Raw genomic sequence first — 14697 nt, 5'->3', positions numbered from 1 at the left:
GTGTGATGTCCTTAGGTTAGTTAGGTTTAATTAGTTCTAAGTTCTAGGCGACTGATGACCTCAGAAGTTAAGTCGCATAGTGCTCAGAGCCATGTGAACCATTTGAACCTGCATTAGGTTGTGGGTTAACAGATCGCCCGTTGCAGAGTAACGCGACTTCTTAAATATATTCAGATCTCCCAACAGTCGCCCACTACACCCCAAAGATAAGGTACCCCTCCATCTTCTTTCGTTACAGCATGTATAGGATCTTTGTGTCCCCTACACAGGTGCTGTTTTCTTCGTCTTCTTCTTTTTCTTCTCATACCAAAAACTCTTCATCCTTCCTCTTCTCGCGCGCTCTGCTTCAGAGATCTTCAGTGTCCTATTCTCCTGACTGCACCATTGTCTGTAATTTTCCTGTATTGTTATTCGCTGTTGATCTCTGAAAAACTAGTTAATGTGTACTTGCTTCTCCAGTTTTGCTTTCCTTCCACCTCCTCTCTCTGCTCCAGCTAACACCACCTGAGTTTAACAAACAACTAGGCTCCAGGTTTCCGTCGTGTACTAGCAGTTGTTCTCCATAATCTTTCGATAGTTCTATCCGTAGTCATCCTGATCGCGATGTCCTTCAAATCTTGCCCTGCCCTGTCAGAGTTCTCCCGGTATTGTCCTCAAGGCCTGGTACAGTTCTTCCCTATATTTTAGCGTGCACCTCACCGCCACGTCAGTTAGGGCCCAGAATTTTCCTTAGTATTTTTCTCTCTTCTTGCTCTGTTTGTTCTCCTCATTGCTTCTAGTGTTACCGCCTCAGCCTCACGTAGCATTACGTTCATCATTGTTGCTTTGTAGTATCCGTAGATACAGTGCAATACAAAAAGAATATGGTGATTTTAAATGGATGTAACTATATAATGGTTAGCGACACAACGATAAAAATTACAGAGAATGTAAAAGAAACATTTTTCACGTATTCTATAGGTGGTCTATATTACTCACCTTGGTCACACGGACAACATGTAAGTGGTAATCCATTTGATGGCATACGTTCTCAACTATATGGGGAGTTACCGACGCGTAGCGTATTAGAAATTCGCATTGTGAGCTCTGGAGCTGTTTTCGACAAAAGGGGCACATACGGATGGTCTTTCACACAACCCCATAAAAAGAACTACATGGGTATCAGGTCGGTATATTAAGATGGCCAAGAGCAGAACATGGCATCTTAGGTGCGACCGATCCAACGGTTTGGAAGATATTGGTTTGCGAACACACCAAACTCTTGTTTGTGGCGTTTCAAGCTTCCTCTGGCTCCTTACGTTGGTTTCCATGGTCTTCGTTCAAACGAAAGGCGGACAAATTCTTCAATTACACATGGCCGCATATGGGCCCGCATCCCTGCACTGGCGCGACAACCGAAGCTTTGAATTTCCTTTTACATTATGTGTACGGCTATGCATTTAAATAATTATAGCCGCTTGTAATCCATCCATCGATTTTGTCCCGCCATGTATTTTCTTTTTATCTATATCTATGTAGAAAAGAGGTGTGTGTGTGTGTGTGTACGTACTGACAGACTTTTCTCCATGATCACCTATTGCCACCCTGTCGTGGTTACGGTGGTAGGTAGCCCTTGATCTAACGCTTTTTGTAAGGGAATTTGGTCGCGGTGCGTGGCAGTGGGTGAGTGTGGCGAGCAAAAATCCGCAAAATTTGGAGCAATAAATACTCTCAGGAAAAGTCTATGAAAACGAACTTAACAATGTACATTTGAAAGTGCGTTTATTGTTTCATTCGACCGACATAGTAGGATGCTTGCGCGATTTCGTCGTTCAGACTTTAATAACGATGTGTAATATCAAATAGATCAGTTTTTAATGTCTGTGTGATTTCGCTCAATCACACTTTGTCTACTGTCAACAGAGAGACACAGGAGAAAGATCCAGATAGATTCAAAGATAAAAATACTCGTACATGACGTGTGTATGCATCTCGTAAGTAGAACGGTGCTCATGCCTTATCCCATGCCATGTGTTCTGTTCCAGGCAACGCCCAGTTTCTCAGCTAGTTGTATATATTTGTGTTGTACGAAAGGCTAGCCTCTCCTTGATTCGCTACAGCCTTCTAGTTACTCCCGTACATAAATCTCTTGCACCAAACGAGCTTATACGTCGTTGTCTTTCTAGCGTTGGAAGCCCGTTGTTAACGGTTTTCGATGTCTTAATTTTAGTTTTAGAAAACTACTATTAATTTAAACTAGCGTGTCATTTGTGGCTGCCTCTAGCTCTGAAGTACGTTGTTGTAGCGCAGTTGAGTATGACAGTGGGTGTTTCTGGCAGGTTGCGGATCCGGTACGTGATGCCTTCTGCGCACCTGACGCTGCGCGAGGAGGACGTGGTCCGGCTGACGCTGGACTTCCTGCACTCGCGCGACCTGCACATCAGCCAGCTGTCGCTGGAGCGCGAGACGGGTGTCATCAACGGCAACTACTCGGACGACGTACTCTTCCTGCGGCAGCTCATCCTCGACGGCCAGTGGGATGACGTGCTCGAGTTCATCCAGCCGCTCGAGGCGCTGCCCACGTTCGACGCGCGCCGGTTCCGCTACGCCGTGCTGCGCCACAAGTACGTCGAGCTGCTGTGCATCAAGTCTGAGGCGCTGCTGGCGACTTCGCCGACGGCGGCGCCCACCTCCGTGGACAGCGCCGTCGAGGACGTGGTCAAGGTGCTGAACGAGCTGGAGCGCGTCGCGCCCTCGAAGGAGGACTACTCCAACCTATGCCTGCTGCTGACGCTGCCGCGGCTCTCCGACCATCTGCAGTACAAAGACTGGAACCCGAGCAACGCGCGCGTGCAGTGCTTCCGCGAGGTGTACCCACTAGTCGAGCAGTTCCTACCGTGCATCAAGAAGACGGCGGCCGGCATCGTGGAGCCGACGCCGACCGCGAAGAACGACCGCCTGATACATCTCATCATCAAGGGGATACTGTACGAGTCGTGTGTCAATTACTGCCAGGCGAAGGCGACGGGCAACAAGGAGTCCCAGCAGCAGGAAATGACCTTCTCGCGCCTGCTGGACGGATCCGTGGGCTACAGCGACTCCGACCTGAGCCTGCTGTCGTGGCTGCAGAGCATCCCGGCCGACACGTTCTCGGTGCCGTTCGAGCAGCGCACGCTTAACGTGGACATAGTGCGCCTGGAGCGTCCGTCGCTGGAGACGTCCTGGACGGAGCACATGCTGGTGACGCCCATCAAGCCGAAGCAGTTCCCGCACTCGGCGATGCCGTTCACGCGGCCCCGCTCGGCCGCCGACATCATGTCGCGCTCGCTGCTGCCGGCGCTGGACGGGCTCCCGCACGGCCTCCAGCAGCAACAGCAGCAGAACCACCAGCAGCAGCAGGGCGCGGGCGTGGGGCCGCACCGCGCGGGCACCGGCCTCGCCAACCCCGTCGTCATGGCCCTCTCCACCGGCGACATCCTCAGCGGCCACCACGCCATGTCGCGCTCCTCCTTCGCCAGCTTTCACCTCACGGGCTACAAGAACAACAAGCTGATGAACACCAGCGTGGACCGGCTGTTCGAGAACGACGGCGACGTCTTCCTGAGCACCTCGTACTCGGAGTTCCAGCCGCCGAGCCCGGCGGGGGCGAGCACGGCGAAGCGGCCGGTACGCGGCCAGTCGCGCAGCCCCGACCGCAAGGCCGGGGGCGGCGCGCTGTCCTCGGCGGCATCCACGCCGGAGCACCGCGGCCGCGACTCGCCCGCCACCGCCTCCTCGACGGCGACGACGGCGCGCTCGTCTCGCCGCGACTCGCTGTCGGACCGCTGCTCCGTGGGCCCCCCGCAGCCCCAGCCCCCGCCGCAGCTGCCGGCAGTCCATCCGGTCGCCGTCGTCGAGCCGCAGCCGAACGCCAACTTCGAGGGGGACCTCTACCGCGAGTTCCAGCGCCAGAAGCAGCGCATCAACGACACGCTGCAGGCCAAGGAGCGCGAGCGCGACGAGCTCGTGCGGCAGATCGCGGCTGCCGACAACCGCCTCTCCGAAGTCAGGTCAGTATCTTCATTATAGCCAAGTTAAACGCGTTTACTATTCCGTATTGTGTGAAGGCTTTGGAAACCTAAAATCTACTTTGTAGAACTCGAAATGAATTCCGGAGGCGGCTCATTGTGTGTGAAATCAATCGATTATAAATAAATAAATTGGAATTTCGATGGTGTGCAATTTTGTAATTTTACTCACTTTATTCGGCCTGTCAAATAAGGTTAAACCAAAATTACAGATTTTTTTTGGAATTTCGTTTTTGAGTTACTAATTTTTAGTTTCCCAAATTATGAGATTTTGCCACGTATTGAAACATTAAAATGCCCATATCTCGAAAACTCGTATTTCACGCACTGGCCAGAAACGTATACCATATTATTCATTATTTTCTTTTCGGGCTGGGCTTGCAGCACAGAATACGTCATAATATGAAATTTTATAATGAATTATTCCAGGCAGGCTGCATGTAGTTAAACTAGTAGTGCTTCTTACTTACTACGACCTTGTTCCCGCTATTGCGTCATTTTCAAGTAAACTTGTTATTACAGATGTTACATAAGTATAGAAGATGTAAATAAAGATCAGTGTACATATATAATTACATCTAATTGGAATATATGCACATATTGCATCAGCGATTTGAAACACACAGTAAACGAAAACAAAAGATAAATATATATACCACTCATAAAAAGATTATAATATTAATGAAACATGACTAACGTCACTGACTTGGAAAGATTACACTGTAAACATAAAGATTCAACGAGAATAAACTGTCAGTCTGGCTACCAAAAGTATTTCACGGAAAAAATTGTTCACAAATAGAAATTTCGTGACTTATAACAGTCTAGTAACAAATAATCAACAGTTTACTCACTGATGAAATATCGGCGTTTATTCCGACTAGACGTAACTATGTATGTAAACTGACATTTATGTACAACTTCTACTGTATAAAGCTAAGTAGACTCATCAACTGCAACATGACGCTATAGCCGAGACAAGTTTGTAGTAAGGAGGCAGCACTACACTATTTACAGCTTGCCTGGAATATTCATTTTAAAATAGCATTTTATTCAGTTCATTATGTGTGTTCCTTGAGCAAATTCATTGAAATGCTGTATTTTCCCAAACCAAACTTGTTTAAATTTTTAAAATTTCAAAGGAGGTTTTTTGTTTTGGAAAAAACTGGGTGTATTAGTTCTACAATGTTTGTTAATAAGTGTGACAGATTTCATGATGATATTCCAAAGGGAACGTGTTGAATTAAATTTTATTTTACTGCGAATTGCACCTCTGTTGGAAATAGTTTGCAAGCTGCTTCATAAAAGTTCAGTTAACATGAAATTTAGTACTATATAAGCAGACTTCGATCTATCATTTTAAAATAACACACAATTGTGCCATATAACAACCGACAAAAATAATATAAAGGATCTTATGACCATCCGATTTTATATAACTTTTAATTTAGTTGTGGTTCATATTTAAAAAACAGTAGAAAATATATGTTGATAATACACAGGGTGATCAGAAACAGTCTGCAGAGCTTGTACAAGAAAGCGAAGCAAAACTACACTTCGGGCGGTAGTAAGGATCGAACCCGAGGCAAAGGCTGAACACTCTCGTGCTTTGTCAGATGACACTAATTGTATCAGGCGCGCCGCTTGAATTTGCTCGCGCAATGGCCTGATTGGCTAATTTCAATGCTAATTGACTCTGAAAAGGCGCAACGTGCCTTGTTGTTGTTGTTGTTTTTTTTAACAGTTATTTCTCAGCACATTCTACCCTGCAACACCCTTACAAGCTTTTGAGAGTGTTTGTGACTGCTTTGTATAATAAAACAAAACGTTTACTTCTGTTCAGAATAATTAACATCAGTTGATAGCATAGCGCTCACATGGGAAATGGGAGCAGATTGCTGCATCCATCCGTGCATGCATGCATGAATAACTCGTTAGGCACATGTGCTCATTCGTAAAGTGGTAGAAAAGTACTGTGCTCACTCGTCCAATAAATTACTCAAGTACTTACGCTGGAGTAAAAGTGCCAAGCAGAGAGAACGAAGTGATACATTGTACTTGTCGTATTCCAGCATGTGCCTTTCAATGTTTTATTGGGCGATTGGGGATTTATTCGGTAATCATGACATTAACACCTTTTTGCCAGCACCTACAGTAACAGTTGAGGTAGTTTTGAGAACATTCATATTAATCAGTCACGGATACACAGCCATCAAATATCAGCTTCCTTCCAGTTCTTTGAGTGAAGTAAAGCAGATATACCTCTAGTCACTTTTTCAGTGTGACAAATGAGCATGCAGCATAAAAAGGAGGGTGGCAGAAAGATTTTACAAAGCCATAGCAGTTACAGGGACTAAAAAGTACCATGCATTTATTCCCGTGTACAAAGCTATAGCAAAAGTTGTTTCTGAGGATTTTCGATATTTTGAAGTAAATAAAATTCGAGTGGGTGTAGATGCATATGGCATGCTATTGAATACATCATAGGACTTCGTGCCTTTGCTAACGGCAACAAACGATGGATGGCTTGTGTACTATCAAGAGATGACAAAGTAGAAGTAAACATTACGTTTAGACATCCTTGTGGACCAAGTCTCTCTTTTTCATAACCAAGAAGACGAGCAAAATTGACCGTAGTTAGAAACTTCGTACTTCGTAAATTAAATCTCATAACTGCCACTGGAAGAGCATGTCGACTATGAGATGAAGAGTTGGAAAACAACGTGTTGTTAGATCAATAATTTGTCCTTATAGCTTGGCTGAACTACTCATACATTACGTCATTTAAAACAAAACTGAAATATCGACTGTAATAAGATTGTTATTGAATCACCCTGGCGTCTTTCTTGTTGAATATGAGTAAAGAGTTTCTCATCGCAAGGCACTCAAATAAAACTGCCTATTGGCTTCTGTCTCGGGTTCTTCGGCCGACGTTCATCTAATGATTTTTCTGACGTTTCGCCAGCACGAGTGGCTGGCATTGTCAAAGCTTCACCCTCCATTGCCGGTGGTGAACTGGAGCCGAGCTCGCGGGCGCAGGCTATATGTACCTGGCGCGCCAACGTCCGAGGGCTTCTCCGCGGTCATTTCCGGTGCGGTTCTCCTCTTGCTACCTGCGACGGTCGTTCGCTGCAGTACGGGAAGCCAGGATCCGTTGACCTTAAGGCTTTCTTCTTTCTTGTTCAAACTGTTCGCGTGTTTTTGTATTTCTACAGCTTCTCTGAACAAGCGCGTGTGATAGTGCTTCTCTACAGCCAGAACTTCCGTGTCGGCGAATTTTATTACATGGTCGGTCTCATTCAGTGCGTGCTCTGCCACGGCCAATTTCTCCACCTGCCCCAACCTGCAATGTCGCTTATGCTCTTTGATCCTGGTGTTAATGGATCGTCCAGTCATTCCGACATAAACTTTTCCGCATGTGCATGGTATGCGGTATATTCCCGACATTGCAAGTGGGTCTCTTTTCTCCTTCGCCGATCTAAGACACTCTTTAATCTTCCTTGTCGGTTTGAAAATCGTCTTTACGCCATGTTTGCGCAATATACGGCCGATTCTGTCCGTCACTCTGGGAATGTATGGCAGAAAGGCCGTACCCGACAATTCTTTTTCCAGTTCCTTACTTCGCCGAGGTTTGGGCTCTGTTACACTTCTAATATAATTTGTGGAGTAACCATTGCTCCTCAGGACAGTTTCCAGGTGTTGCATTTCTCGTTTGAGGTGTTGCGGCTCACATATTCGTCCTGCTCTCGTTACGAGCGTACTAATCATGCCTCTTTTCTGGCTCGGGTGGTGGTTTGACAGTTTGTGCAGGTATCAACTAAGTAGCAGAATGCATCGAGACGACTGGGACAAGATTGACAGCATCACTCACAGGAGCATGCAGAACGAACTCGAGCGCTGCACCGATCGACAGAAGAAAAAGTTTGAAAGATGCCGGAAGCACACCGACAAGGCGACTCCCGACATGTCACACACAGTGGTCAACCTCACTGAACGACAATTGACCGAAGAGGAAGTGTCTGTTCTTCAAAAAGGAGGGAATTTCGCTATCATCCCGAGAACTATACCTATGGAGGACATCATTGCCAACACCGAAGCAGCCATTCGTACCCTTCCTTGTGAAAGGGCAGAGGAAATACGCACGGAAACAGCCAGGATACTGCGCCGAGCAAAACCACCAGCTTGCAACCTGAAGAAAGAAGAGGTACAAGCCATTAAGAATCTCAACGCCGACAAGAGTATATTGGTACTGCCTGCCGATAAGGGGAATGCGACCGTCGTAATGAAGACCGAAGATTATGAGCAAAAGATCCGAGACCTATTAGATCCGACGACGTACCGAAAACTAAGCGCAGATCCGACGCAACGTATCACACGGAATACGAATCGATTAATCAAGGCGTCTTCTCTGCCGGCGGACATACAGAGAAACCTGCGCAACACAGAAGCCCTACCACCTCGGCTGTATGGATTACCCAAGATCCATAAGAACAACGTTCCACTGAGACCGATCGTTAGCGCTCCTGGATCACCGACATATAAACTGGCAAAACACTTGGCCTCTCTGCTCCAGCCACACGTGGGGAAGACCGACACATACATTAAGGACTCAGGACATTTCATTGAGAAGCTGAAGAAACTGAAACTTGCACCAAACGACATCCTGGTCAGCTTTGATGTTGTTTCGTTATTTACGAAAGTGCCACTCAGTGACGCTCTGGAGCACATCGGTTCCTTTTTTCCGCTAGACATCAGAAAGCTCTTCCATGCATGTCTCACCACGAGCTATTTCACGTGGAATGGCGATTTCTACGAACAGCTGGAAGGCGTCGCCATGGGTAGTCCTCTCAGTCCAGTGGTGGCCAACTTCTTCATGGAACAATTCGAAGCACAGGCACTGGACTCGGCGACTTGCAAACCTAAGGTGTGGTACAGGTACGTCGATGATACTTTCGTGGTGTGGAGCCATGGTGAAGAACAGCTCAGTGACTTCCTAAGACACTTGAACAGCCTCCATGCCAACATAACATTTACCATGGAAGTAGAAAAGGACAAGAAACTGCCATTTCTAGATGTTCTGGTCACAAGGGACGGCGAAGATCTGGGACACAGCGTGTATCGAAAACCGACTCACACGGACCGATACCTGCACAAACTGTCAAACCACCACCCGAGCCAGAAAAGAGGCATGATTAGTACGCTCGTAACGAGAGCAGGACGAATATGTGAGCCGCAACACCTCAAACGAGAAATGCAACACCTGGAAACTGTCCTGAGGAGCAATGGTTACTCCACAAATTATATTAGAAGTGTAACAGAGCCCAAACCTCGGCGAAGTAAGGAACTGGAAAAAGAATTGTCGGGTACGGCCTTTCTGCCATACATTCCCAGAGTGACGGACAGAATCGGCCGTATATTGCGCAAACATGGCGTAAAGACGATTTTCAAACCGACAAGGAAGATTAAAGAGTGTCTTAGATCGGCGAAGGAGAAAAGAGACCCACTTGCAATGTCGGGAATATACCGCATACCATGCACATGCGGAAAAGTTTATGTCGGAATGACTGGACGATCCATTAACACCAGGATCAAAGAGCATAAGCGACATTGCAGGTTGGGGCAGGTGGAGAAATCGGCCGTGGCAGAGCACGCACTGAATGAGACCGACCATGTAATAAAATTCGCCGACACGGAAGTTCTGGCTGTAGAGAAGCACTATCACACGCGCTTGTTCAGAGAAGCTGTAGAAATACAAAAACACGCGAACAGTTTGAACAAGAAAGAAGAAAGCCTTAAGGTCAACGGATCCTGGCTTCCCGTACTGCAGCGAACGACCGTCGCAGGTAGCAAGAGGAGAACCGCACCGGAAATGACCGCGGAGAAGCCCTCGGACGTTGGCGCGCCAGGTACATATAGCCTGCGCCCGCGAGCGCAGCGTCTCTTCAGACCGACGCAGCTGCTCCGTAGCACCGTCTACCCGCGCAGAAGAAGAGTTGGTAGCACCATCATCTTGTCGACCCACCGCCCAAGTTCTCCCTGTGTGCATACGCTACACGGGTCGAGACTGGGTGGAGACATACGACGAGGTGGCAATGGAGCTGCGCTACCAACCAAAAGTGCAGATGTTGGACAATGACGCCGCACTGTCCATCCAGCCACGATCGCAGGAGGATCGAAAGATTCTCTGCGATAGGCTGAAACCGTACCTCACGGAGCCAACCACTACATACAAGAAGAAACCGCTGCGGAAAGTCCTACTAAGGGGGCTACCATGGGTCATGACGACCGACGCGGTGCGTAAAGCCCTGTTGCACCATAACTATGATGCCATAGTTAAGCTGCACAACAGGACGAACAAGGAGAGGCCGCCACGTTCATCCTAGCTGTCGAGTCACATCAAGTTGACTCCAGCCAAGAAGGCAGCAAAGACGTCGGAATCTGCGGGTTAACAACCCTGGCAGGTTTCGACGTAACGATCGAGCCACTTTTGCCTGACCTCGACACGAAACCTCAGTGTTTCAAGTGTCAGAGGGAGGGTCACGTGGCAAAGCACTGCCGCTTCGAAGCAAAGTGTGCCAAATGCGGTGGCGGTCACGACACCCGCGAGTGCACTTTGTGTAGAGACGACAAGCCAACATGTGCACGCTGTGGCGGCGACCATGTTGCCAGCTGGCGAGGATGCCGGGCATTTACCGTCCACACAGAAGACTGCCGCAACGAGAAGCAGACGGCCACGAAGAAACGGAGGAGAAGGAGGCGGAAGCGCGCCAGCGCTGAAGCCCAAGAGCTGACGAACAAAGCAGCAGCGCCCCGCCACAACGCTCGGCCGGCCCCTCCACCCACCAGTGGCAGAGGTGGACGGGGGGGCCCTTCGCGCGAGCAGGAGGGACGCCTATCCGCACGTAGCAGCGGAGAGAGCAACATCGACGCGTGGATGGAGGAAGCAGAGTCACGCTTCAGGATGGCCCTCCACGCGGAGATGGAAGCTGCCTGCCTCCTGCTAAGGGAAGCATGGGCTCTCCACTCGCAACGTGACGTGCCGACGGCACATAGCAGCGCGTCCGCGGCCACGCAAACGGAAGATAACACCGAGAGGCCGACGACGCATAGCAGCGCATCCGCGGCCACACAAACAGAGGACACCACCAAGAAGAAGATGGTGATCAACCGCGCCAGCCAGACCACAGACGGCGCATCAACCATCCCCGCGGAAATCTGCGTGCGTGTCGAAGAGGGCACCCAGACGTCGTCCAAGCGGTACAAGCGCCATCGAGGCGCCCAAACCGAGACGGCGGATGCGGAGTCCATCGGCACGCAAACCGAAATGGCAGCTATGGAGCCCACTAGGTCTCCATGGAAGTTGCATAAGATCACAACGAGCAGCAAACCTCTCATTCCGAGACCTCCCTCTCCAGAGGTAGAAGACCTCGGAATACGACGAATACTAGGCGACGCACAAGAACGTGGCCCCAGCACAACGCCGGCCGTGCCACTGAGACGACCTCCATACTCGAGGGAGTACGAGTATATCAAGCAATGGAAACCTAGATAGGTTCAACCAAATGAAGGCAGAAGGTTGCAAACAACCAGCAGCTCCAGCCGGGTTTTGCAGGTTTTCCTTAGGCTGTAAGGTGAATACCGGAGCTGTCCCCAAAAGTTCCTGCAAATAAATTCCCAACTGGGAGAAAAAAATCCCTCCACTTACCCCAGACCAAAAAATAAACAGAGCCCCAACAGAATTACATAAGCTAAGGCTAAATAGAGCTGGTAGCTCTGCAGTAGCCCGCCCACCACCTCTCAGGTGTGGGAATGAAACAGTTAAAAAAAAAAAAAGCTCGGCTCCAGTTCACCACCGGCAATGGAGGGTGAAGCTTTGACAATGCCAGCCACTCGTGCTGGCGAAACGTCAGAAAAATCATTAGATGAACGTCGGCCGAAGAACCCGAGACAGAAGCCAATAGGCAGTTTGTCAACAAGTGGCCACGAAAGCCTCAACAATTTTGTACTCAAATAAAACATAGTTAAATAATAACAGCAACACCAGTATGTAATTAACAACATTAATAGTAATGTATTTGTAGGTATAACAAAGTAAATTATTCATAGTCTTCTTTGAGCGTGTTCTGGTGTATGTTAAAACATTTTCGCATTAAAGTTTGGGAAAGTAAAATCACCATTTAAGTGTGTGTTTCTAATAATGTAATAAGTGTATGATAATGTAACGAGTGCATGATTCTAATAATGTAATAAATTGATTGTTACTAAGTAAAAAATAATGAGTTCACAGACTAGGTTAACATTACAACTTGGTAACAAGTTCTAAGAATAAGCACTAGGTGCTGTGCAGATCAGTACAGTTAAATTAATTTTAATATGTTCCCCCTGGAATACTATCACGGGATTTGGTACACACATTAAACAAATAATGTATGACTAACATAACATTTTTTCAAAACCAGAAAAGTCCGAATGAAACTGTACAAAAAGTTTGACTTGGGAAGATTCAGCGGTTACGAATATCGTGAAGTAGCACAAATTTTTTATGCTTACGAAATAGTGAATAAAGTGATACAAATGTTAGGTCTTTAAGTCAAATAGATTTGATATGATGATTTTAAAGTTTCAAAATGTAACAAAAATAACATAATTTTGGAGATTTTAAAAGTTAATTGAAATATGAACCCAAAAAAAATTATTTGGGAATTTTCATGCAAAATACTCATCTTCACTTCATACTCCACAAATGTTATTTTCACAAAGCTCCCATATTCTTTGTTCTCCTCAAAATGAAGTTTACTGTCTGTGCGGCCGGGAGCTGAAGTGCACAGACACAGACTGTTTGCCGCACTTGACACAGCACCCGTTTGAGTGAACGTTTCGGATCGTATCATTAGCAATCATGTGCTGTCAGATCTACATTCAACACGTGGATATGGAGTTGCCTTCCGTTTCAAGCAACATGCAGAACTAGGGTGGGAATAAGCAGACTCTTAAACCTGGAATGCCCAAATGGATCAGTCCATGTGAAATCAATCAATGGTCTACATAACAAGCTTCTTGTATCCGAATTAGTTTCCTTTATACATGTCGGCAGTGATTTTTTTTTATTTACATGAATTTTATCATGAAAGGAAAGCATACCGTATTTTTGAAGTAACTATTTACTTGTAATTTTATACAAGAAGTACGCCCCGAGTATTTTTTTTCAGCTAATGTAGTAGCTGTTAATCTAAAGCCAGTTACTAACTAAATTTATCTATATAACATTTTAACTGCTTACTAATTAGCGTCTCGATCCTTTCTGTAATTATTACTGTTATATACACCTGAGACATACAACAGATGACTTGGTAATTATTATTACTTTCTTCATAGATTTTCCAGTTAATGTAGAAAAAACTGGACCGTAACTAACTATAATGTACGTAGAAAGTGTTGTAAATCATTTGAAAGCTTTTCAACTAGCCGCCAATTTCTAATCAATGGTTTGCTCAAAGTAGGTACAACCGGTCTGTGGACTCTGGCATGAGGACAGTTTCTTGGGTCATACTGAAAATCACCTTACGATTTTTTAGATTTTTTACCGTTTTCATTGATCTCTTATAGAAGTACATATGTTTAATTTTATCACGAACTTATTTTTTACCGGAGTGTCTGCCGCACTTAGTATGTCACTACAATTCCCCTGAAGATGTCAGAAAGGAACAGTGAGCGTCCCGTCATTTACTTGTGTCCCTCTGTTGCTCGTTTTACAAGAGTTACGCCAAAAGAAATGCACAACTTTTTTTCTTAGAAACGTTCTTACTACCTATATTCAAATTCAATTCAACTTGTTTTCGCAAGCCGTGCTGCTGCAGCATTTCATCAAGATAGCTGCTGCACATATTCGTCTGAAGCAGCGTGCTGTTATAATGTTCCTGTGTTGTGAGAACACGACAGCGACATTCACAGGAGATTGAGCTTTTGTGTGTCCATTCTTCTGACCGGAGATGTGATGGACTTCGGCCGTTCACTTATGCAAGAAAATGGAACACCTACTACAGCCGTCCTCACTGTGTTATTTGTTAAAGGGATACCAGTTGCGGTGCTTCAGTACACCATCTTCAGGCCTTAACTGACGCTGAGGGTGTTACCGCTAATAGTATACACGATTCCTCAGTGGCCACCATTTATGAACTGAACTGGTTTTCGCAGACTACGTGTAAGACGATGTTGTATGTCGAGCCATCAAGTTGATGGTTGGAGACAACATCGTTGTTACAGGTAGTCTGCGAAAACCAGATCATAGGTGTCGTCCACTGAGGAATCGTGTGTACGATTGAATTTAATCCCGTCAGCGTAGCCCTGTTAACATTGTAAGGACGGCCATATTTTACATGTAGACTCCCGGCCTGTTTGGAGAATTTCTCCGCTCGTGGACTGGGTGTCGTGCTGTCCTCATCATTTCATCCTCGTCACCGGCACGCAAGTCGCCCAGTGTGGTGTCGACTGAAATAAGACTTGCACTCGGCGGCCGAAGTTCCCCGGATGGGGCCTCCCGGCCAACAATACCATACGATCATTTCAGTACAATTAGTCGTTAGGCAGGTACATCATCTGATGAAAGTGGGCGCTCGACGGATGCCTACAAAGAAACACGGAAGATGGTGTG

General features: G+C 46.8%; 1 protein-coding gene across 1 annotated transcript in view; it reads left to right on the top strand.

Annotated features, from left to right (window-relative positions):
* Window positions 1-14697, top strand: part of LOC126259495 (WD repeat-containing protein 47) — a 703557-nt gene that overhangs the window by 311095 nt on the left and 377765 nt on the right. Inside the window, exon 3 of the mRNA XM_049956342.1 lies at window positions 2319-4028. Within this exon, the coding sequence (XP_049812299.1) occupies window positions 2338-4028 (1691 nt within the window). The 5' untranslated portion in view covers window positions 2319-2337. The remainder of the gene's footprint in view (window positions 1-2318; window positions 4029-14697) is intronic.

The sequence above is a fragment of the Schistocerca nitens genome, chromosome 5 (genome assembly GCF_023898315.1).
Source record: "Schistocerca nitens isolate TAMUIC-IGC-003100 chromosome 5, iqSchNite1.1, whole genome shotgun sequence".
Lineage (NCBI taxonomy): Eukaryota > Metazoa > Arthropoda > Insecta > Orthoptera > Acrididae > Schistocerca > Schistocerca nitens.
This window is presented reverse-complemented; position numbering and strand designations above follow the sequence as displayed.